At 41.9% G+C, this 25,000-nt stretch overlaps 1 protein-coding gene across 3 annotated transcripts in view; it reads left to right on the forward strand.

The window, feature by feature from the left end:
* The window catches only part of spns2 (SPNS lysolipid transporter 2, sphingosine-1-phosphate), a 122,849-nt gene that overhangs the window by 42,692 nt on the left and 55,157 nt on the right, over nt 1–25,000 (forward strand). For all 3 annotated transcript variants that reach the window (XM_083640025.1, XM_083640024.1, XM_083640026.1), the window contains exon 3: nt 23,432–23,568. In XM_083640025.1, the coding sequence (XP_083496151.1) occupies nt 23,432–23,568 (137 nt within the window). The remainder of the gene's footprint in view (nt 1–23,431; nt 23,569–25,000) is intronic.

Raw genomic sequence — 25,000 nt, forward strand, 5'->3', positions numbered from 1 at the left:
AGTCCCAGTCTTAACAAGATTCAAGATTCAATTCAAGATTCAAGAGAACATGGTGTCAGTCTGCCATTCAGCCACTATGTGAGCTGTCAGGTGCTGTGTGAGCTAAACCCTGCACATATGCACACACAGCTTTTAGGCCCAAACCTCAACATGTCACTATTATGATTCGTGGTAAGTCAGATACTTAATACTTAAAGCATGTTCATTTGCTATTGAGGGCTGATCCCAAAGAGGATGCTGTGGACATGGCTATCTGAAAGCCGTTAGTAACTGGGCCTGAGGTGTGGCTGACTATGGACTATATCAATCACAAACATCTACTGTTGAAGACAGGCCTCTCTGATTCCCTCCTGCACAGTGGGAAGTGAAGCTACCAGTGCTTGATCAGCTGTGTTGGCCGCTCACAGCTGCTCCTATTTTGTCTCCTTACCCTCCTTGGTATCCCTTGGTACACCCCCCCAACCCCACATCTCTCTGTCTTTCTGTCTTTCTGTCTCTCTCTCTTTCTCCACCTCCCCCCCCCCCTCTCTCTCTCTCTCTATCTCTCTCCGTCTCTCTGTCTGTCTGTCTGTCTGTCTCTCTCTCTTTCTCTGCCCCCCCCTCTCTCTCTCTGTCTCTCTGTCTGTCTCTCTCAATTCAATTCAAAGGGCTTTATTGGCATGATAAGGTGCATCTTACATTGCCAAAGCATACATTAGCAACACTTAGCAATTACAAAGAATCAAAAACAGAAAACAAGACATTTTGTTACCCAGTAACATAAATCACAAAATCTGAAGATATTCAAAGAGGAAGAGAAAAGAAAATTAAATGGAATGTGATAAGATAGAATAGAAGACTATTGTTGACTGGAATCTATTCAGAATAATAACAGAACAGTAATAAGCGGGCAATTAAACGGTGATAGTGCAAATAGTAAGCAATTACAGTATATTAACAAAAAATTCATAGAATCTGTAAATAACCGTTGTTATTTTGAAATCTTCAGAAGAGAGAGAAAAACTAAACAAAGCAAAAAATAATAAAATAGAATAAAATAAGATAAATTAACCTATTTGAAACAACAAATTTAAAACTTTAAAACTTTAAATTTTAAATTTAAACACGCAAACCAATAAACTGGATGCTAGTGCAAATAATACAGTATGTTAAGTGTTCTGTGTTTCAGCCAGATGTGGATGGCTCTCCTGTCCACTGGCTGTCCCTCAGCTGATGGCAGCTCCACACATAATGTGCTGCTAAAATGGTGCATTCAGGTTTCTCTCGCAGAAGATATTGAAGTCCAGATGTGTCCGTGATATTTTCAAATTCTTTGTACTTCTGGTTAATTTTGGGGGAGATTGAGGCTCTAATTTCTTTATATTTGTCACAGTAGCCGCTTTCACACACAGATCACGCAATATTGCAGTTCAGAAGGCCCGCAAAGCCGGCAGCCTCGCAACAGAAATTGCTTTCACACAGAGCCAAGCAGCACCGCCACATTCCTGTCATGGGGTGTGCTTTCAGGTTACATCCACCCCTCCCGGATTGAAATGAGGCAAGGGAAGGCATTTCCACCCAGCTCCTCCTAGTAGCCCAAATTAATATTTTCATAGGTTAGTGTAGCCCAGGCTACTGTATGATGAACAAATTCATTCAACAACCAAACTTCGCCGATGTACGCCAGCAGCTCTCAACGTGCAGCAGGTCGTTAACATCAAAGGATAAAACATGAGTCTGATTGAGAGCTCACCTTAATATGCCCACAACGCAGAAAGTGTCCTCCAAATACAGTAACAAGGCTTTCAATATTCATCTGATCGACTTTATGGATCACAGAGGCACCATCATGTTTTAGGTATAAGGCTAATTCTTACCTTTTGGCTCCAGTTTTTTGTAAAGCAAATTATTCCCATGAAGTAGCCTAATTAGCATCCGTTCTGAAAGCGCCCGCATGTCAAACAGCTGCAATCTGCATAACGTTATTCGTCGTCGGGGGAATAGTAGGCTATAAATGCACATGAATACTATAACGTTAGTAGTTTTTGTAAGGGAACGCACAACAGGCTAGATAGATTGCAGTTCTGGAGCTGGTTTCCCCAATTGGGATTGTTTTGACGAGAGACGAACAGAGGGAATATCCTCAGACCGACTCGCCACAGACAGATGCACGCCTGAGATGTCCTCTGAAGCTTATTATTATATCCGTTAATTTTGCCTACTAATGTCAACATCGTTTGAGCATAAATAGCCAAGCCTACTTGGAGATAATTTTCTTGTTGCCAATTGCCTGCTGGTAATGATCTTTGTTGTTTTCAGACCATTTGTAGGGTTGTTCAGCTCTGTCTAGCTTACTGCCCTCCTCTGCCATGTGGTGAGTTTGAGTCTGTTTTAGGTACAAGGTGATTATCTCTCTGTACCCTGAGGGGCAGCCAGTGGACTCCTCTCCTCTACTCCATGTGTCTTGCAGAATGATGACATCTGACATCTCTCTCTATCAGCAGTCTGGCAGCTGTTGTCACTCCTACTGGCACCTTATAGGAATTAGAGAGATGGAGGGATGAGGGGAATTGGAGGGAGAAGAAAGAGACACCTGTGCACCCCCCCCGCCCCCCACCCACTCTATTGATTCCCAAAGCCAAATAATTGCACTGTGCCGGCCCCGGGTCCAGCCCAGCCCAGAATAGAATGATGACCCGATGATACCTCAGCATCACGGCTGTGTGTGTCTCTATCAGAGGCTGTTTTTATAGGCCATGTCTCGGAGGAGGGCAGCTGTTAGTCGATGATCTGGCGCCCCCAACTCCCACCCCCTCACTTCATGTCCGCGAACCAAAAGCGCTTCCGATGAGTGACTGCCAGTCCAATCAGGACATCGGGCCAATTAAAACAAGCATGCCGAAAGGCAGATTCCTCAGGGGGGTCTTCCTGGTCACCCGATTGACTAGGCAGTGTGTTCTCAAACTTTTTCATGTCAAGGACCCCTAAACTGACACAAATTACACCATGGACCCCCATTTGATAAGATTTTGTCCCAGAGTCCCCCATCTGATAAGATTTTAGCTTTTGTGACGACCCTCGCACTCTCCTGGCCCTTGTGTCGATGTCATTAGGGTGATTGGGTGCACCTGGGCCCGGTGCACTCAGAAGACCATCTCCCTCCTCACTGATGCACCTTTTGTTCTGTTTGTTTGTTTAATGTAGTTTGTCTAGTTATGTCCCCTTAGTTTTAGTTAATAAATTATTGTTTTAACTTTGACTTTGGTGTATGACTCCCCTCATTTGTTACTTCCATGAGCCGGGTTGTAACATATGCCCCTCATATGTTTACATTCATATACTAAATTAAAAGTTTAAATAATAAACGCCTGCAGGACCCGGTGGTCCACTGGACCCCCCCCAGAACCACTGGACTAAGAACTAAAGGAACTGCACAAACAGTGGGTTGGGGGTGGAGACACATCTGAAATTAGGCCTGCCATTTCACCCTGTTTTTCAATCGTATTAGATATTTCATGTGAAAAGACGTTATTTTTTATTTTTGTCATAGGTATGACAAAAATAAAAAATAACGTCTTTTCACATGAAATATCTAATACTGTAAAACTAAGTCAGACGTCATGAACCTTTTTGGATTACTGTTTTTCAATCATTAGCGGAGCGATGGAGCGGGTGTTTATGTTAACGAGGGTGCGCGTGATATTTACTCTTGCCTCTCCAGATGGGAGGCTGAGCTCAAATCAATAGTCTGTGCCGCCTCGCCACGGTAGGCTGCACCCACCCACCCCACCCACCCCCTAGTCTCACACACACACACACACACACACACACACACACACACACACACACACACACACACTAGATTCATGTGAAGCTCAGCCGCTCAAGGTCAAAGATACATGTAGGACTGCTGCCTGCATTTTGGTTTGATTTCATTCATGATGAAAACGAGCGTGTTTGTGTAAGTACTGCAGAGGAGTGTGCATGTCTGTGTGTATGTGCATGCCTGTACTGTGTGTGTGTGTGTGTGTGTGTGTGTGTGTGTGTGTGTGTGTGTGTGTGTGTGTGTGTGTGTGTGTGTGTTCATGCAGACGTGTTTTCATATGCCATTAGTCCCACTAAGGAGGGCAACATATACACAGACACATGCTAGTGTGGCGATCTGTCATCTCAGCCATAGCTTGTCATTATGTACGGCAGCAAGAAAAACTCCGCGCCCTGCACTGAAATGCTCCCCCTGCTGGATCCCAGTTCAGTGACATGTCAGCAGCCACAGGAACGTGTCATTGGTGAATAAAAAACAAAAAATTACAAGATGTTTTTGAATGCTGCAGCTTGGAACGCGGCCTGTAGCCTAACTGCACGTCTGTCTCCGTCTCTTGTTTTTGAAGTGAGCAAATACCTTCTTTGTACTTGCCGCATTGCATGCATTTCCCTTCAATATGTGCTGTTAATGTGTAAAGTATGGCGTTCCAATGCACGCCCTTGCCAGCCTAGTGTTTGTAGCAGTAGCTACGTAACTCTCCCCAGCTGCAGCTCTCAGACTTTGAGTAGGTAGTACAGTAGAGAGGCTTGTTGAAAAATCAAAGAGGGAAACCCAAGACTAAAGTAATATTGGGTAGCGTACCTGATAGAATTGGTAAAATGCATGTTTTTTTTTCTCTTTCTGATTTTCTGCCCATTTTCTCCCCAATTGTACATGGCCAATTTCCCCCTGCTGCCCCGGTCGCTGCTACACCCCCTCTGCTGATCTGGGGAGAGCCGTAGATACACGGGTTTGTAACTTGTGAACCAGGCAGAACTCCATGGCAGAACTCCATGGCACTTTCTATAAGAGTTGTCCGATTCTCCCAAACAGACGTGGGTATTTCCCAGGCTGCATGTGGCATTTATCAAACAGCGGTCAATGCAGTGGTAATCCAACACGGGTCAAGTCTAAATGGGCGTCTTTTTGGAGGAGTTTCGCGGCGTGCTGCAATGTGTGGAATGCAGAGACGGTTTGAGCTCGGCGTGAAGGGGAATCCAGGAGGGAGACACGTGATGCATGAGAACGTCTGGCTTCAGACACATCAGCCGCGTATGGTGTCCTACTCAGGCCAAAGTTATGTGGCACTCCCTCCTCAGGCAGCCACATGAATCATTCGAGGAAGAAGAAGAAAGCTGGCACTCCTGGCCGCGCTGCACACCTGACAAGAGCACGCAACACAATACCCTGCTACCACAAGAACACTTGATGCAATGGGCTGGGGATGATTGACATGTAAAGGAGGCGGGATGTCTTGGATTCCTTTTTCCAGATTGTTGACTCGGTTATTTTTGTCTATCATAACAGATCATAATTCTATCATATAAGACCACTTCAGTCAGGCCAACGGTAGCAAGATGTTAGATAGCAGAATATCAACATCTTATCCCAAACTGTGCTGTAGTGAATTCTATTCTGTGCAACGGTAGGTTCCCCCTAAAGAAGCAGCTGACGACTGGGTGCACCCGATCGGATTGTTGTCACCCATAGAACTCAGTAGGCGAGTCATCAGCCCCATTCCTATTGCTGATAAACCTGCTAGTAGGTCGGAATGGCTGTTGTCAAACAACTTTATGTTTAGGGAAATAAAACAGCTTAGGGTTAGGTTTAGGGTTAGAATTAAGCAGCAAAAAGCGTTAAAACGTGAAACGTAAACCTAGCGAATCACTGATAACAACCTTCTGCGCATACTAGCAGGTAAGTATGGCCCTACTGGCCGATATGAATGGAGTGACAAGACGCTGATAACGCCGATTGAATTGTGTAACAACAGTCAAATGGGTAGGACGACTGCACATCGGAGGAAGCATGTGCTAGTCCATAACTCTCTTCAGATCCATCTTCACATCCATCTAGTCCATATTTCTGTCATTGTAGCCTTGCATAGATTAATTCTGGCATCTAATAACATATAATTGCACAATCAATGTGAATTTGTATCCTCCCTGAAATACCCATCCATCTACTGTAGCACCTTGCTACCAAAGATGTCACTCTATGCTTCAATTCTTTTCTCTTTCTGTCACAGACACACACGCATGCACGCACAGACGCACGCACGCCACGCACACGTGCGCGCGCGCAGACATACACACACACACACACACACACACACACACACACACACATACACACACACACACACACACACACGCACACACACACACACACACACACACACACACACAATTTTCCTATTCTGGAGACCGGGAAACCCAACACAGTCTCACAGAAAATTGTAAAATAGCAAAGTTTTGGACCAACGTTGCTATGTTACAATTTTGGCTCGAAAATTGTAAAATGGTAACGTTCTGAGATCTTAGGGTTAGGGTAGGGGGAGGGGTTAGAAACAGAAAATCTCCGTAAACCACGCCCAAACCACGCCCACCCCTGTAGAAACGTACGTTACCATTTTACAATTTCGGAGCTGAAATTGTAACATAGCAACGTTGCTCCACAAACGTTGCTATTTAAACATCAACTTTGCCAGCTGGTGCTGTGTGCTTTGGCACACAGTGCTAATTCACACTTGTATTGCCTGTAATGTAGAATAATGATACTGTAATTACCATGGAATTAGGAAGCTACACTTAAAGTCAACACGCACAACTCAAACTCATTTACCCAGATGTTTCAACAGGCCACTAACTCTTCCTCTGTAATACTAATAACTTTAAACGAATAACTTTATTATTATGAATAATAATAATAACAATAACAACAACAATAATAATAATAATAACAATAACAATAATAACAATAATATTATTGTTATAATAACACATTAATAATTATAATCATAACATATACTCATAATAATAATATTATTATAATAACATATTAATAATTATAATAATAACAGCAACAATAATAATGTTAATGATAATTATAATGAAGCGTTTTCCACTCAGAGCGAGAGGAGAGCTTTCACTTCTGTTTTCACGCTGTTACATAACTGCTAACACCGTCTCTTCCTTCGGGGAAACGATGAGGATTCCTCCACCTGTGAATGGAGTGAGAAAAGCATGAGGCATGGCGTAGCTTCTCTCACTGGGAACTCCAGGTGCTTTGGAGTTGCTGCTGGCCGTACTGCACATAAATACACAGGCTACCAGTAGAGAGAGCAGACTCCACTACCAAACACGGCTTTTCATCCAGGATCAACATTGATTAGCCGAAACGGCACTAAACAGAACCCATCTGTTTTTCTGTAGTCCAGTATAGTGAGCAAATTAATAACTTTGACATTGATACTACTGCGTTCATGAGTTTCTGTTGTTAGCCGCTCATGCCAGTGTCAAAACAAACAACTTCGATAGAGACTATATGGTATTATCATCCTTTTCTGGGAAGGATTGCATATGGTTGGAGTGCCTGCCATTTTCTGTGTTGGTGCTTTGACAGCGGTATGCAGAGCTGGATTATTAGCGCGGCCCCGCCCAGCTCGTCTCGCTTTTTTGTCTCATTCCACCGATCAAAAACCTGGACAGCCCGCGTTGAGTCTGGGTTGAGTCGTGATAGTTTTGGTCCCTGCTTTGTTGAGGTTCCAGCCGGTACCATACGGTGACATGAAAACACTGCAGACGACTGATTGGTCAGGCAGAATCGTGTTTACTGTATCTACTGTCAATGCTGGATACCAGTTTAGTGGGGCTTACCTTCTCTTCTGTTATTTCCATCAGTCTTTTGTGTAGCTGCTTTCGGCTCTGGTGAAATAAAATCAATCTCCTTGCTCAGCTTTAACATGACGGTGGTTTTCAATTGTTTTGAGAGAGAAAAAGTCTGCTCCTCGGGAAGCCCTTGTAGTTGTGTGCTACGTCGGCTCCGCTATGCCGGAGGCGAGGGTTTAGCGAAGCCGCGGTCTGGCCTGGTGAGTGACCGCCAGGGTAGTGGCTCTCTCCGTAACGTAACTCCCTTCCCTCGCGCAGCGCATGCATGTGAGTAACAACAAAGTGATATCCATTCTCCTGGCTGATTGTCACATTTGCCCATGTACAGTACACTGTAGGTCATTTAGAGGCACCAGTATTTCATAACCAGTTTAAAAGTTCAGTGTATGGATATTTTAACGTTATATGTTATGGCCTACTTGGGCTATGGGCGGAGGGCAGATATGCGGTCGCTATGATGACCAGGTGTGGGCGGATGCGAGTAAACTTGCTATGGAAGCAGAGTCTATATCAAGTAGAAACGAGTAAGATCAGGTAGAGTAGAGCTGTACTGTGCTGTTATATGTGGTGGAAATGAGCCATAAGGTGTTCCCAGTGTATTCTACCCTGGATTTTAACCATCCACGTCACAGTAAGTCTAGTTGTCTCCAAATGTATGTGAGAAGTGTAGATGTATTCCAGACAGGAACAACAGTGTAGGCTATTGTAACGTCAGTAAGGTTAGTCACCAGACACTATGGTGACAGACAGAGATGTCAGCCCAAAAATAACAACAGCACACTCTCAAGTTTTATTGGGCTGGATTGTTCTGCCCAACATTAGATTGCGTTTATCACTCAGAACGCAGCAGGGGCACAAAATACGCTGTTCACTTTAGCTACATTTCATCTACAAATAGATTAACTAAAGTGGGTTACAGGGAGAGAGAGAGAGAGGGGGAGAGAGAGAGGCTTCTGTATCAAGGAACCTATAAAGACATCACTCATGTCACAGCGTTAACATTTTGCATTACGGCCAGACTTTCGGGACAGTTCTATTGAAGTGAATGGGGTGGGCATGGTAAGACGCACTAGAAACCACCATCATAAACAAAACAGCATCTGTGATTGACCTTTGATTGAAAAATGCTTCCCGATTCCAGATTAAAGAAAACACATTACTGTACATAATATGCCGGAACTGCCCCGTTCATGTAACATGATGTCGTTAGCTAATCTAGCTACCTTGGACCAAACAGGGGCTTGAGTTGAGCTATATGCAGCTGCTGGACAGAGCCATGATCTGTTTGGAGAATAATAAGCAAAACTAATGTGCACATTTACATTAAAAACAAACAAAGTCTACAACAACAAAACACCAGTAATCATCACGTAATGTGTTTTCTTTAATCTGGTGGAAGCATTTTTCAATCAAAGGTGAAACAACACAGATAGTGGTTTTTCACTTCAATAGAACTACCCCCAATGCAAAATTTGATGACACTGTGACGTCTCTTCCTTCTTTATATGTTCCTTGTTCAGTATCAGGAACTGTCTACTGAGAAAATCTGTAACACACCTTTGCGTGACATGTCAAAGGTGGCTCACATTCTTTGAGTCATAAAAACACTGGGCAATGTAGATTGACACCTCTACCGTGGAAAGACATCATTGAAAACACATAGTTTCAGTTTACTCATGCACTCATGTTTACTTTCCATACAACGCCTCTGGTCACAGCGAGCAGATAACCTTGGTAGTGGCGGAAAGGTCAGAGACACAGAGGTAGAGAAAGAGAGTCAACAGAAACTGAAGAGGGAAGTTGTATTTATGGAAGTAGTGGCACACACGCACACACACACACACACACACACACACACACACACATGCGCACACCTCGTGCAGGTCAAAGTGACAGCGTGCGCGGCTGTAAATGAGTGACATGGCCTAGCCTGCAGACATGTCCAGGCCTGCAGTTAGGATGTTCCTCTAATTCAGTTCGTGGCAGCTGAGGGACATTTGACTGCCTCAGAGCGGTCACACCGTCTGGCCTGACTGTCAGGTTTCACAGCTGCACACCAACGCTGCCTTCATGTGCCGTTCAGAAATTCCCTAATTATGAGGGAGTGAGAGCGTGTAAGCATGCCAATAACGATGGTGATGATGTGATTTATTACTATATGCTACTGCTTGGCATGCCATGTAAATAACTAGAGTATTGTTGGGTGTTTCTATTTGCCCTGTTTGTTTAACATGTAATTCTCATGCATTTTGTTTTCAATAAAGACATCAATTTAATGACATGCCTGATGTGGATTTTCTCCTCTGTCAGCCACACAAAAAAGTACTTTTGTTATGGCGACCATTCTGTTATCATTCATTTCCAACCAAAAGCTCTTGAACGCAACCTGGTTAAAACCATCCGGATCCGTGAACTCACATTGTGTTTGGTTTCTGTTGCGGTTCTGTCTGGACTCCAAGCTGTGCACAGTCATTTCAGTGGGTGGAAGTACTTGTCTTGACAGACAACTCCTTCAGCCAATCAGCGTCGGATCCAGTCAAATCCAAATCCACTCGGAAGAACAGCGAAAACATATTTTCCGCCAAGAAACTTCACTGTTGCATACTCCTGTTTTTGTTTAATTGTTGTTATTGAGTCTATTTCTGCAATAACTGCACTTATGGCTGTGTAAACTCGACAAATGTTGATGTTACTGCTCGAGCCGGAGAGCCATGGAGGCAGCCATTACTGTTTTGCCAGAACGAAACAGAATGTGAGTTCACGGATCCAGATGGTTTTAACCAGGCTACTTGAACGCATGCATGACAAGTCATATTTACAACTTCTGATCTTGCAAGTAAGGAGCTTGAGAGGAGCAAGGTAGCATGATGCTACACTTATAGCCTACACTATATATATACTTATGATACCCCTATACACTATATATACACTTATGATACACTTATACACTATATATGTACCTATATACTTATGATACACTTATATACTATATATACTTATGATACACTTATACACTATATATATATGATACACTTATACACTATATATACTTATGATACACTTATACACTATATATATATGATACACTTATACACTATATATATGATACACTTATACACTATATATATGATACACTTATGATACACTTATACACTATATATACTTATGATACACTTATACACTATATGATACACTTATAAACTATATATATATATGATACACTTATACACTATATATATGATACACTTATACACTATATATATGATACACTTATGATACACTTATACACTATATATACTTATGATACACTTATACACTATATATATATGATACACTTATACACTATATATATGATACACTTATACACTATATATATGATACACTTATGATACACTTATACACTATATATACTTATGATACACTTATACACTATATATACTTATGATACACTTATACACTATATGATACACTTATACACTATATATATATGATACACTTATACACTATATATATACTTATATAATTATGATACACTTATACACTATACTTATGATACACTTATACACTATATATACTTATAATACACGTATACACTATATATACTTATGATACACTTATACACTATATATATACTTATATACTTATGATACACTTATACACTATATACTTACATACACTTATACACTATATATACTATACTTACTAGGCATCTTGCGTGCTACACGTGCTCGATTCCAAGGCTTGCTCGCTGCGCGGGCTTGCCCGACCTGCAGCTTGCATACGCAGCTCGGCTGCTGCACGGCCTCACCCGCCCTGCGGCCACACTGCACCCTTGACATCATCAGTGATGTCACAATGCCTCCTATGACATCATCAATGGGACAAAAATTAAAACAGACACAGAGACACATTGCCCACATGCTCCCTTTTATATAGGCTATATAGATAGATGATACACGTATACACTATATACTTATACTATGATAAACTTATACACTATATATACTTGTATACTTATGATACACATCATATATACTTATATACTTATGATACACTTATAAGCCTGTCTCTCTGCCTATGTCCATCTGCATTCATAGGGGATTAAGCCACAATGTATTTTAGAGCCTTTCAATATCCTCATACATCATAAATACCCACTTATTCAAATAGTGTAAAGCACATTCACAGATGTGTGAATGATCCCATCGTGGTTAGGAAAGAAACATTATTATCAGAATCAGACAAGTGCTTCGAGACCCCTTCCCCTTCTTTCTTTTTTGATAAAGTTTTATATGAAAAATAGATCAAACGGGCCGCTGTGCATTTGGTACCCCGCAGCCGGATGTGGAGCCTCACAGCTGCTCTCTTCAGTGGAAACTGTTTCATAGGGAAATGTATCTGTACAGGCTCAGTGAATATCAATCACGCGCACACTGCACACACACACACACACACAGCCACACACACACACAGCCACTCACACAAAACATACGTGTGCCTGCAGCAACCCCTGATGCTCTATTCACAGTGGAGTTTAATCATAGGGGTGACTCATCCCAAGAGGTATTGTTCTGCTGGCCAATCAAAGCCAGAGGTGGATGTCCGGTCTTTCTTGTGTGTGTGTTTGGGGGGGGGGGGGGGGGGGGCTGAGCCTGCCAGTGTGGAGGTGGACAGCTAAGTGGAGGTGTTACATCTAAGTTAAATTATATTCACTTTCTAAATTCAGTTACTTTACTTGACTGACTTGATTCTGCTTCTGTCTAGTTAGTTACTATTTAAGACTACATACTGTATATGGTTGCATGACTCTGCATGCCATTCAATGGCCTGCTCAGCAAACTCTGTTGAATACATCTTTGTCTCTACTCTGCACAGTTATTTTCTTCTGGGCTTCACCGTCCGCCACACAGCAAGCTGGTGACAGGCTGTATTATCCCTGTCTATGCACAGGTGCTTAGAGCAACTCAATTGCTTTATTCAAGTATGGTGCTTGTGCTTTTGCCATTTAATGAAGCTTCATACTGTACTTCTCCAAACCACCAAAAAAGACCAACCAATTTACTAGATGATAGCGCTTCAAAGATGGAACATGGTGGATTCGATTCCTGACATGTGCACTTGTACTTTCAATCAGTCGAGTGTCATTTTCAGATTCATTTTCAGGACTCGTGACTTGACACAGACTTGAGCATTCATGCATTCAGACTCAGAATTTGGAGACGAGGACTCTGACTTGTTAATTGATAAAAACAGTTTTATTTATTTATTTTTATTTTTGAAATAGGCCCTAATAATTTGGCATAAGATATTGATGATAGCTATATTAATACCATGACCATGATATTATTCAATTTCGTGCAAGGGCAGGCACGTGTGTTCCACCTACATGCAGAATCCTGCTCATGTTCAGAAACCCAGGTAATGGAGACTCGACTTGGACTCTTCTTTGACAACACTTGGACTCGTGACACCTGGGAGTCGACTCAAACTTCAGAAATAGTGACTCGACTACAACATAGTACTGTAAATTAAATAACAAATGTCTGGGATTTTAAGAGCCATTCACATCTAATGATAAAAATAACTCACTATAACTATTTAAAAAAAATTGTTCTCAGTAGAAAAGAATTCAGTGCTCCCACTATAACGAGAACTATAAAACATCCAAAACGATAACTATACAAATTTGTTAGCTCGCTGCAGTAATGCTTCATTTTCTGTGGAACAGATACGATTGTAGTGTGAATGCCTGAGCCACAATGTATCATTTTAGATGTATCTTTATAGTAATTGTTCTACGTGTGAATGGGCCATTACCCTTTCCTGAAAACGAGTCTATCAGGGTAATAAGAAGTTGCGAGTACAGTTCCAGAAAGAATGAACCAGCGGACATTCACAGCATGATTCACCTGTCTCCAGCAGCACAATGACGCTATATAGTAAAGTTGTTATGGTGTCCGTGATTCAACTTCTCACACCACCTTTGTCACCCCATGGAATGTCCCAGGACTGTGATAATTGTTGTAATTCGCACCCTGAGAAATATGTCCAGCATCTCATTCAGAATTGGAGGAACAGGTTTTGCACTTCCACCCTCAAGCAGAACTAAGACTGAAACTGAACCACAAAGAATGGCAGTGTGGGAAGATGTGATTAATTGGAGTGGTGTTATCTATTCCAGTGGTTCTCAAAGTGGGGTCCGGTGACCCCCAGGGGTCCTTGAAGGATTTCCAGGGGGTCCCCAGCAAAAAGGCCAATAATTTATTTGTGTGACTTTGGTCATGGGTTTCTGTAATAAAACATCTAAAAGCAAAAACGTATAAAATGGGGGTCCGTGGTCTAATTTGTGTCAGTACAAGCGAGACTTTGAGAGTTTTTTTTTTTTAAGTTTTTTAGTTTTGTTTCTTAGTTTAAAGCATCTCTAACAGAAGCAGCAGATAAGCAACAGGAATGATTAATTAATCTACTCTATAGAGGCTTTAAGATACAAGAGCACTTCTAGCAGACCGCCTGAAAGGCATCTTTTTCCCAGCGAGACCAGTCAACATTACTGAATGACCTTGATGGTTCCAACAGCTCTGCAGGCTTGCCTTCTCCATATTCAGCGCATGGCTTTGTGCTGCATCATTATGAACACACACAATAATTTAGTCACAAATGGCCTTGGCATTAATTAAACAGGCCATGCTGAGTGCAGTCATGCTTTCTTCTTCTGGTAGTGGAGAAAGCTTCAGCCTCCAGTGTTGGAATTGCCAATTACAGTACCCTCAGTCTAAGAGGAGGGAGTTGGTTTAATGAGAGGGACAAAACATATAAATCAGTGTTTATTAAGCTAGTACAGGGAAGTATGTTACATAAAGCTATAGGCTGCCGGGCAGTGCAGATACAGCTATTGTTTTGAGCTGTTTTCTAGTGTTGAGTCACTTCCCTCAGGGATAGATGTCTATATATGTAATCTCTCTATTGTCACTGGCAGCTATCACAAATACACACAACGCACAATGAGCATCAACAATCTGGACCGAGGTGGAACCATAGACATAAATAATAATGGACGTAGCTATCCCATTCAATTTCTTCTCCCTGGCGGAGTTCAAACGTTGGCCGTCACCATCTTGATTTTTTGTCAGCAGAGTGGGAGGGAATGGATTGAGTCCTTCCACACCTCACGTGAGATAGGGGTTTCCCAGAGCCGCAGCTCCGCCTGCTATTGGTCTGTGATCGGCAAGCTGCGCGATCACTGGACAGGCGATCTGTCAATCACCCCCTTTTCTATCATCTATTTTACTCCAAATGGGCGAGTTATATAAAAAATGACCCCCATACAGTTGTTATGAAAATAATTAGCTATAGACCAAAACCGTGTTTTGCCCCTCACTGGAAAGATGTTTAATCCATCCTGTTACAAAGTCAGGCATTTTAACATCGGGGGGAATGCCTACTGCCCCCGACGCCTAGTGGCCATTCAAGGAACTACAGCTTTTCAATTCACTTCTGCATCATCAGAGGGAAGGGGGTGGGCTTGCCCACTGGGTGGAACTCGTCATTCTGATGGGCCTCAGTAATTACCCAGCATCCAATTGCTTTGACTGATGAAGGACATGTCTCAAATAATGTCTGTTAACCTTGGGTTTGCAACCTTGAAAATGTCTGCAAGATTGAAAAGTCACACGTTTGTCAAATACATTTGGAGGCATGCTACACATTTTCTCACTGCAGTGATGCATAATGAAAATGTTCTCTATTTACATGGAGGCAACTCACCTAATCCTAATTCTGTCTGTTAGTAAGAATTTCATATTTGTCAAAGGCTTTGACAAATATGAAATTCTTACTATCAGACAGTGGTTTTGGACAGAAAGTGGAGCTCCTTAGAGACCACTAAAAGGGGGTTGAATGGGCTGGCCTGTTTAAAAAGTCGGTCGCTGACCAACAAAGTAAAAGTTGGTCATTGTCCTATAATTGATATATATTTATATAATTTAGGCTTTATGTCCTTTGGCCTGCAGCGTAAACATCTCCAGGATCAATGTACAGTACGAAAGGGCTCCTGTCCAGACATCAGCTCCTCTCTGTTGATCTTCGGGCTTTTCCTGCTGCCTGCGTGTTTGTTATATTATGCACTTGACTTTATTTATGAAAGATTGTCATCTTTGGTGTTGGGCCAGAGAGCTTATCTCTACTGGGGCTGTAAAGATCACACACAAATGTGGCTCATGGGGAAAAGTGGCTCCATGGCATTTAAACAAGAACAAACAGAGAGACAATGGCGGTCAGCTTGGGAATGTGACCAGTGAGGACAGACAAGATCTGGTGCATGTTTCAGGCTTAAGATCCTTTTACTGTATGCCAATCAAAGCTCCCATTCATTCTGCTTCTGTCTGACTTTGGACTGCGGAAGAGACAATTAAGAGACTAGAGCTTGATTCAGACTGGGCAGAATGACATCTCTGCAGATTGACATGTGCACTTTGAGCTATTTTTAGACATATTAAGACATATGAGACACTGAGAGATCTCAGGGTGTGCCTTTAGTCTATGAAGATGTATTCCTCACCAAGGTTTGTTTGTCCTTTCCATTGTGATGATGACGTCATGTCTGGCCATGGATTACTGTAAGCTCCATTTAGTTCCTTACCATTGATTCCATTCCTGTTTGTCTTCATACTGTACCTGTAACTCCTCTAACCACCTACATGTTATGTCGTTGTGGAGGTCATAGTGAAGCCAATTTGAATATTATTAATCATAAGAAAATATTCTTACCAAACATCACCTAGGTCTATATATTTTAATTGTGATCCCAATATTCGAAAACATAACCGAATGAAGCTTGTGAACATCTTTATTATTATTATTATTATTATTATTATTATTATTATTATTATTATTATTATTATTATTATTATTATTATCAATAAGGAAAACACATCTATCAAAATAAGTTGCACCAGGTGGAGGAAGTCATCGTTTGTTTCTAAGCATGACATATTTATTTATTTGAGCCCTTGTGTGAAAGCTGACAGGTCTTCACTTTATGGCCGTCAGTGAGAGTGAGAGGGGAACAGAGTGCTTGTTGTACAGTACAGGCAGTCTTTATAGTGACAGAGCATTCCCCTTATGGGAGCACATGAGCATAAAGGTTACATGTGATATCAGTGTGTATCCGGTCTCAGTGGTAGCATATATGACAGTTTTTCTTAATTGCTTACATATGTCAATTTGTACAGGATTATGTACTGGATTAATTACACCAATTACAACCTCAAGAAATTCCTCTATAAAAAAATATATATTTTTGATTTGCTTCATATAAAGAAGATAACTTTTCTCCCGTGAAAATGCACATTATAAATTGTATTGCCTTTTAATTCCCCCTTTTTCTTTTTTCACACCCCTTGGCTGTTGTAAAATCGCTATACACCACAGGCTCGTGGGGTTTATTGCTTAATCCTATTGTGGATCCTCCATACACTTGTGTCATTCATTGTATTTTATTTGAACTTAGAGTATGGTAGCGTTGATCCTCTATACACTTGTGTCATTCATTGTATTTTATTTGAACTTAGAGTATGGCAGGCTTGATCCTCCATACACTTGTGTCATTCTTTGTATTTTATTTGAACTTAGAGGATGGCAGGCTTGGTGGTGAGGACTCTGCCGGGGAGATTAGCAGGTTATTAGTCAGTTATAAATGAGAGAAACTAAGTCACCCTGATTCTGTGGAAGGAAGGGTGTGTCTGTTTCTGCTCAAAATAAACGGCCTGACAACACTTCCAATGCATCTTGTCAAATAGACAAAGCATCCACCTGTAACTCAGTTATGCAGTAATTCATCATCACATCATTCTGTTATGATTAACAATTTAAAGCTTCTTATTTAGGACATATTTGTAGGTGATACTCACCTTACTCTTGTTCTATGGAGGGATGGTCTTATTACACTGTATAGACCAGATCTTCAGTCTGTTGCCAATTTAAAATCACATTTTTGTAAGACGTCTTGTACTGAGGGTCTTGACTTCTCCTCTGTTTACACTGAGGCTGAACAAACATGCAGGGAGTTAAACCACTATCACAAATGCTAGCATTAAATAACAGCACAAACAGCATTAAATAACATATCCCCTAGCTCAAAACACAGCAAAGTTAATGACCAGCATGGTTAACGCTGAATAAATCAAGATTGACTTCATTCCCATGTGCTGACACTGCAAAGAGGTGATAATGAGCTTTCAGAAAATGGCATAGTTCATGTACAAATCACAACATGACATGAAGCAACGAGACACAGAGGGAGTTGGCGATGTGCGGTCCTGGTAATGACCTGAAACAGGCTGCTTAATGATGGGAGGACGTGTCTAAATGCTGCTAAACAGAGGCTGTCGGCTCTGTGTGTGACTAATGATGTTTGCCCCCTGGCTTTAAAGAGCTGTGTGCAACCGGCTGCTGGGGGTGATAGTGGACCTCTCCCTCATCTTATCTACAGCAACACCCTGCTGTGTGTGTGTGTGTGTGTGTGTGTGTGTGTGTGTGTGTGTGTGTGTGTGTGTGTGTGTGTGTGTGTGTGTGTGTGTGCGCGCGTGCGTGCGTGCGTGCGTGCGTGCGTGCGTGCGTGCGTGCATGTGTGTGTGTGCACGTGACAGTGAGGAGCAGGATGTAGCGCATGGGAGGATCACGCTATTCCCCCTAGTTCGCCTCCCCCCCAAACAAACCAAACTGACCAGAGGAGGCGCTAATGCAGCGACCAGTACACATACCCTTAATCCAGCTTCCCAGCTGCAGACACGGCCAATTGTGCCTGTATGGATGCCTGACCAAGCTGGAGGTAACATGGGGGCTCGAACCTGCAACCCTCGTGTTGGTAGGCAGGGAATCTACTGCTGCACTACCCTGGTGTCCAGTGGTTTGTGTGTGTTTAAGGGTCTCTCCAGCAGTGCCATAGCCATAGCCATATGCTGGATGACGGGATGGGTCTTTAGAGAGCTAAAAATCTGCATGCAGCCATCATCACAGTTAACATTACACAATAGACCTGCACACAACCACAATATAATGATAGAGACTACAGAGAGAGAGGAAGGAGGAGGAGGAGGAGGAGGAGGAGGGGAATGCAGACAGAAAAAGAGAGGAGATGAGAGAGTGAGAGAGAGAGAGAGAGAGAGAGAGAGGGGAATGGAAAAACAAAGGGAGAGACTCCTAAGGTGTGATGATGAACACACAGTAAAGGCATCTCAAGCTTTGTGTGAGGATGAACACAGTAAAGTTATCTCAAGCTTTGTGTGGTGATGAACACACAGTAAAGTCATCTCAAGCTTTGTGTGATGATGAACACACAGTAAAGTCATCTCAAGCTTTGTGATGATGAACACACAGTAAAGTCATCTCAAGCTTTGTGATGATGAACACACAGTAAAGTCATCTCAAGCTTTGTGATGATGAACACACAGTAAAGTCATCTCAAGCTTTGTGATGATGAACACACAGTAAAGTCATCTCAAGCTTTGTGTGATGATGAACACACAGTAAAGTCATCTCAAGCTTTGTGATGATGAACACACAGTAAAGTCATCTCAAGCTTTGTGATGATGAACACACAGTAAAGTCATCTCAAGCTTTGTGTGATGATGAACACACGGTAAAGTCATCTCAAGCTTTGTGTGATGATGAACACACAGTAAAGTCATCTCAAGCTTTGTGATGATGAACACACAGTAAAGTAATCTCAAGCTTTGTGATGATGAACACACAGTAAAGTCATCTCAAGCTTTGTGTGATGATGAACACACGGTAAAGTCATCTCAAGCTTTGTCATGATGAATACACAGTAAAGTCATCTCAAGCTTTGTGATGATGAACACACAGTAAAGGCATATCAAGCTTTGTGATGATGAACACACAGTAAAGTCATCTCAAGCTTTGTGTGATGATGAACACACGGTAAAGTCATCTCAAGCTTTGTCATGATGAATACACAGTAAAGGCATATCAAGCTTTGTGATGATGAACACACAGTAAAGGCATATCAAGCTTTGTGTGATGATGAACACACGGTAAAGTCATCTCAAGCTTTGTCATGATGAATACACAGTAAAGTCATCTCAAGCTTTGTGATGATGAACACACAGTAAAGGCATGTCAAGCTTTGTGATGATGAACACACAGTAAAGGCATATCAAGCTTTGTGTGATGATGAACACACAGTAAAGTCATCTCAAGCTTTGTGATGATGATGAACACACAGTAAAGTCATCTCAAGCTTTGTGATGATGAATACACAGTAAAGTCATCTCAAGCTTTGTGATGATGAATACACAGTAAAGTCATCTCAAGCTTTGTGATGATGAATACACAGTAAAGTCATCTCAAGCTTTGTGATGATGAATACACAGTAAAGTCATCTCAAGCTTTGTGATGATGAACACACAGTAAAGTCATCTCAAGCTTTGTGATGATGATGAACACACAGTAAAGTCATCTCAAGCTTTGTGATGATGAACACACAGTAAAGTCATCTCAAGCTTTGTGTGATGATGAACACACAGTAAAGTCATCTCAAGCTTTGTGATGATGAACACACAGTAAAGTCATCTCAAGCTTTGTGTGATGATGAACACACAGTAAAGTCATCTCAAGCTTTGTGATGATGAACACACAGTAAAGTCATCTCAAGCTTTGTGATGATGAACACACAGTAAAGTCATCTCAAGCTTTGTGTGATGATGAACACACGGTAAAGTCATCTCAAGCTTTGTGATGATGAATACACAGTAAAGTCATCTCAAGCTTTGTGATGATGAACACACAGTAAAGGCATATCAAGCTTTGTGATGATGAACACACAGTAAAGTCATCTCAAGCTTTGTGTGATGATAAACACACAGTAAAGTCATCTCAAGCTTTGTGATGATGAACACACAGTAAAGTCATCTCAAGCTTTGTGATGATGAACACACAGTAAAGGCATATCAAGCTTTGTGTGATGATGAACACACAGTAAAGTCATCTCAAGCTTTGTGATGATGAACACACAGTAAAGTCATCTCAAGCTTTGTGATGATGAACACACAGTAAAGTCATCTCAAGCTTTGTGATGATGAACACACAGTAAAGTCATCTCAAGCTTTGTGTGATGAACACACAGTAAAGTCATCTCAAGCTTTGTGTGATGAACACACAGTAAAGTCATCTCCAGTCTTGATTTGATTGTCACATTTACTGTACACAAATAATGGCAGAGATTAGATTTGGATGAACACAGACATTTGATTTAGATTAGATTTCATTTTGTCTTGAAATGGGATTTTTCTCAACAAGCTCTTTCCGCCATGGCGGGTGACTTCCCATCATTTAACAACCACAGCATTTCAGAATTTATTAATATCAAGATGTGGGAATTATTGGCAGAAAACCAGGCAACATTTGTCCAATACTTTGCCTTTCGTAGGCTACTGTGCATACAGTATACAGTGAGAGTTTTTAATGCATTCATAAGCGAGCCATATTGTCATTACTGTAAGTCATATTATCTTTTCAGATGAATAATAGCATTGGTTATTTTCTTTTTTTCTTTCTGTAATTCCCAACCAAAGAGAGCTTTATGAGTCTGAGTACATAGGCTACTTGTTTTCTTCTGAACCTCTCCTTTGTTGCTGCTTCCCATGTTCTTTGAGTGTATGCTGCTGCTGCTGTTTGCAGGTTCTGCCCTTGTCTCAATGCTCTCTCCTCCTCCACTGTCTGTTTATGCTGATGATGTGTCAAAACACTCCAGCCAGCCTCCCTCGCTGCCTTCACTGCCGTCAAGGCTAACTGCCCTTTCTCCGTAAAACTCTGTTAAAGAGCATTACAAATTCAGGCCCGTTTGGGTTTGTCCTCCTCATAAATAAGTAAATAAGCTGTAAATAATCTTAAAGCCAACGGTGTAGGGGCAGTATTTTCCAACGCCCTGGCGACGAGGCGTGTTGTCCATTCAGCAGTGGGGCAATTACACAAACACTTGTGTTTCTTGCACTGAGGCGTAAGTTCAGTTACAAGAAATGAAGATGAAGGATTTGTTGCTGTGCAGACAGCTCCTCTCCTGGAATAAGACAGCAGGCGCGCGGTGCTCCTCTCCTCTCCCTGGAATAAGGCGGAGGAGAATGAGAGTGGCATCAGTCACTGCGTGTGATTTAATGTGCCGAGCCGACGGTGGAAAGCTATCTCCATTCGGCTTTTGGTTTGGTCTATTTAATTGTAACTCCCACAGCGATACATCTCGCTCCCACATATTCTGCTCTCATTTAAAAAACAGGAATTTTATCTAATCTCCGGCATCTGTTTCATCAGTCTGATCTCACTTGATAATTTTTTTGCAACCGAAACCCCAATGGGATTGTTGTTGTTGTTATTGTTATTGTTGTTGTTGTTGTTGTTGTTGTTGTTGTTGTTGTTTACTCGCATACAAGAAAGAACTGGGTGCACATACTGTACTCCATTGCTTATTAATTAAAAAGACTGGGATGAATTTGAAGCAGAGGAGGCTACCGGGTGCAGTTCATACAGTATAAGGATGTGGTTTCATTAATTAAAGAAAGTGATTCCTGGTGAGTGATGTTAGAAGCCAATAGATGGCTTCTGACTCTCTCTCTCTCTCTCTCTCTCTCTCTCTCTCTCTCTCTCTCTCTCTCTCTCTCTCTCTCTCTCTCTCTCTCTCTCTCTCTATCTCTATCTCTCTTTCTCTTTCTCTCTCTCTCTATCTCTATCTCTCTTTCTCTTTCTCTCTCTCTCTCTAGAGCTATTTGGCTGCATGTCAAACCTACATTTATACAAACCTTCTCTCCTCCTCACTTTCTTCACACATGTCTCCCTTTACATCCCACTCATGACTAATACAATATCATTACCCAGTGCTGTGTCATCTGTCTTTAATATCCCTGTGCCTTGTCATGTGTAGGTGAAGTGTAATGGAATCCTAATTGGTATAGGAGTTGAGCAGATGCGTCCTCTGGCAGTCCTTCACTTTGGCTGGCTGCTATCACAGTTGATCTGGACTGGATTATTAAGTGGACCTGCAACCTGACATATTTGACTCAAGGATCTTTGTAACAACACTGAATGCAATAACACACTATCGATGTAATACCAATTAGGGGTTGCAAAGACTATCAAAACCACTAGTTTTAGGAATAAACAATATAAATATATAAAACAATTTAACATAGATTTGTTTGAATAATCATTTTCTACATGATCTAATGTTAAATAAACAGAATTTAAGGTATAATAGGAAAGACTCTGGGTTGCTGGGGTTTAGTGGCTCATTAGCTATTTCACATACCCCCTGGTTGGCCCAACCTACATTAGTTAACCCAACATTAGGGTCACGACCCTAAGTGGGGTTGCCTGGAATTCAAATAGGGCCACCTGAAATTTATTTTTTATTTTTTACACCACACACAAATTAAAGCTAGCGAAGATGATTAGGGTCACTTGCGATTTATTTCCTTTAAGTTCTTAAATTTAAAGTGAAAGTGATCATCTCTAAGATTTCAGTTTTGTTCTCTTGAGTGACACCTATGGCGATGAGTGATAATTGCAGGTGAGATCCAAACAGTGTCAATGGGCTCACTACTGGGGGGGGGGGGGGGGGGCGGTCTCCCGTGACTACTAAAAGGCAGTAGTCGTGAATGCCCGAATCCCAATACTGCTAAAGGTATTTCACTCTCAGTATTTTCTGTATGGTATTTACTGTTTTGTCCTTTCTTTTTGTCTCACTCAGTCTTCATCTGCAGTTTCATGGTGGCAGCTCCCATCTTCGGTTACCTGGGCGACCGCTTCAACAGAAAGGTCATCCTGAGCTGTGGCATTTTCTTCTGGTCCATTGTGACTCTGTGCAGCTCCTTCATCAGCCAAGAGGTACGGCTGGCAGCACTCTGAAGGTTTACTCCACCCACTGATTCAAATGTCATTCTATGAGCAAGTCTTGCCTTACATTGACGTGCTAATAATGTGTTCTGATCTGGATATGCTTCATATTAAGGTTATGAAATGAAATTACATGCTCATTAATAAGCCAGAAGCCCAGATTGTCTTTGTAGACATTCTTTATGTCTCCAACCCTCTCTGTCTCTCTCTCTTCTCTCTCTCTCTGGCTACCAGCCAATCAACTAATGAAGCCCCATGCCTCAGAGTTGTCTCAATTACAATGCATCAGAAGATAAGACTGTGTGCTTTTACTGCCTTCCTTGACAAGTGAATTTAGATTGGATATGTCTAACAGCTTGTGTGCGGTGGGTGGCGGCAGAGGCATTAAACAATAGCGTTATTCTTGGCGGCATTGAGGTCAGGGCGAGTATCCCACTGAGATTCACCATCACATTAAAAGCCTGCGTGTGGGTGTGTCTGTGTGGGTGGGTTTTTAAGTGACTGGGCACACCCCTTTTCGCCCATCTTGATGCAGTCATAATAAAATCAAACAAATCGACAATTCCAAGTCAGTTGCTGACAGCAGTGAATATATGGCATTACGTAGAAGCCGTTTTCAAATAAGAAAAACATTTGTTAAAAATTAAAACGTGGCTTACGCGGGATTTTAAATGTGGCTTACCGAGGAATTGGTCTCCCACACCGCAGGCAAACGCCTAACCCTTCCAGCACGAGCCCCAACGGCCAACGCCAATTGCATACAAATCTTTTAATTATATTTGTCCCTCATTCCAATAGGTAGGGCCACAAGGCCCTGGGTATGCAGACCATGTGCATAGAGATAAGACAGTTGTTCCCCAGGCATTCAAGCTGCTCACGCTGATGTTAAGGGCTAGCAACATGTGTCCGCCTTCTTCTGACAAACGCCACAAAGGCCAATGTGGCTGAGGCCCTGAGGAGGCTCGTCAGCAGCCGCAGAGCTCTCTCCCTCTGACTTTAATTCCACCCTCAGGAGACCCTGAGCATGGCCCTGACTCTGCCAATCAGATACATGGATGTCTCTTATGTAACAGCTCTACAGTGCAGCCGCCATGAGACAGGAAAGACATGACATGTAATGAAATGTTAATAGCCACTTACAACTGTGCCCTATCATTGTGCATTTAGGGCACTCTGGGGCATTTTGGATGGCTTTGCAGCAGATATGCCATTCGCGTCTTACATAACAGAAAATTGTCCAACTATTGTCATGAAGTGGGATTATATAATTTTTTGCTGTATGTCCAGTTTGTAAATTATCATTGGCGGCACATTTTTTGTGATTGAGACAGTTGCCTCTAAAATTGGCCATACAGGTGAACAAAAATGTTTTTTATCATCATTCTTTGATCAAACTTTCATTTCTATTTTCTATTCTATTCTA

This window comes from Poromitra crassiceps (genome assembly GCF_964638095.1).
Source record: "Poromitra crassiceps genome assembly, chromosome: 1".
Lineage (NCBI taxonomy): Eukaryota > Metazoa > Chordata > Actinopteri > Beryciformes > Melamphaidae > Poromitra > Poromitra crassiceps.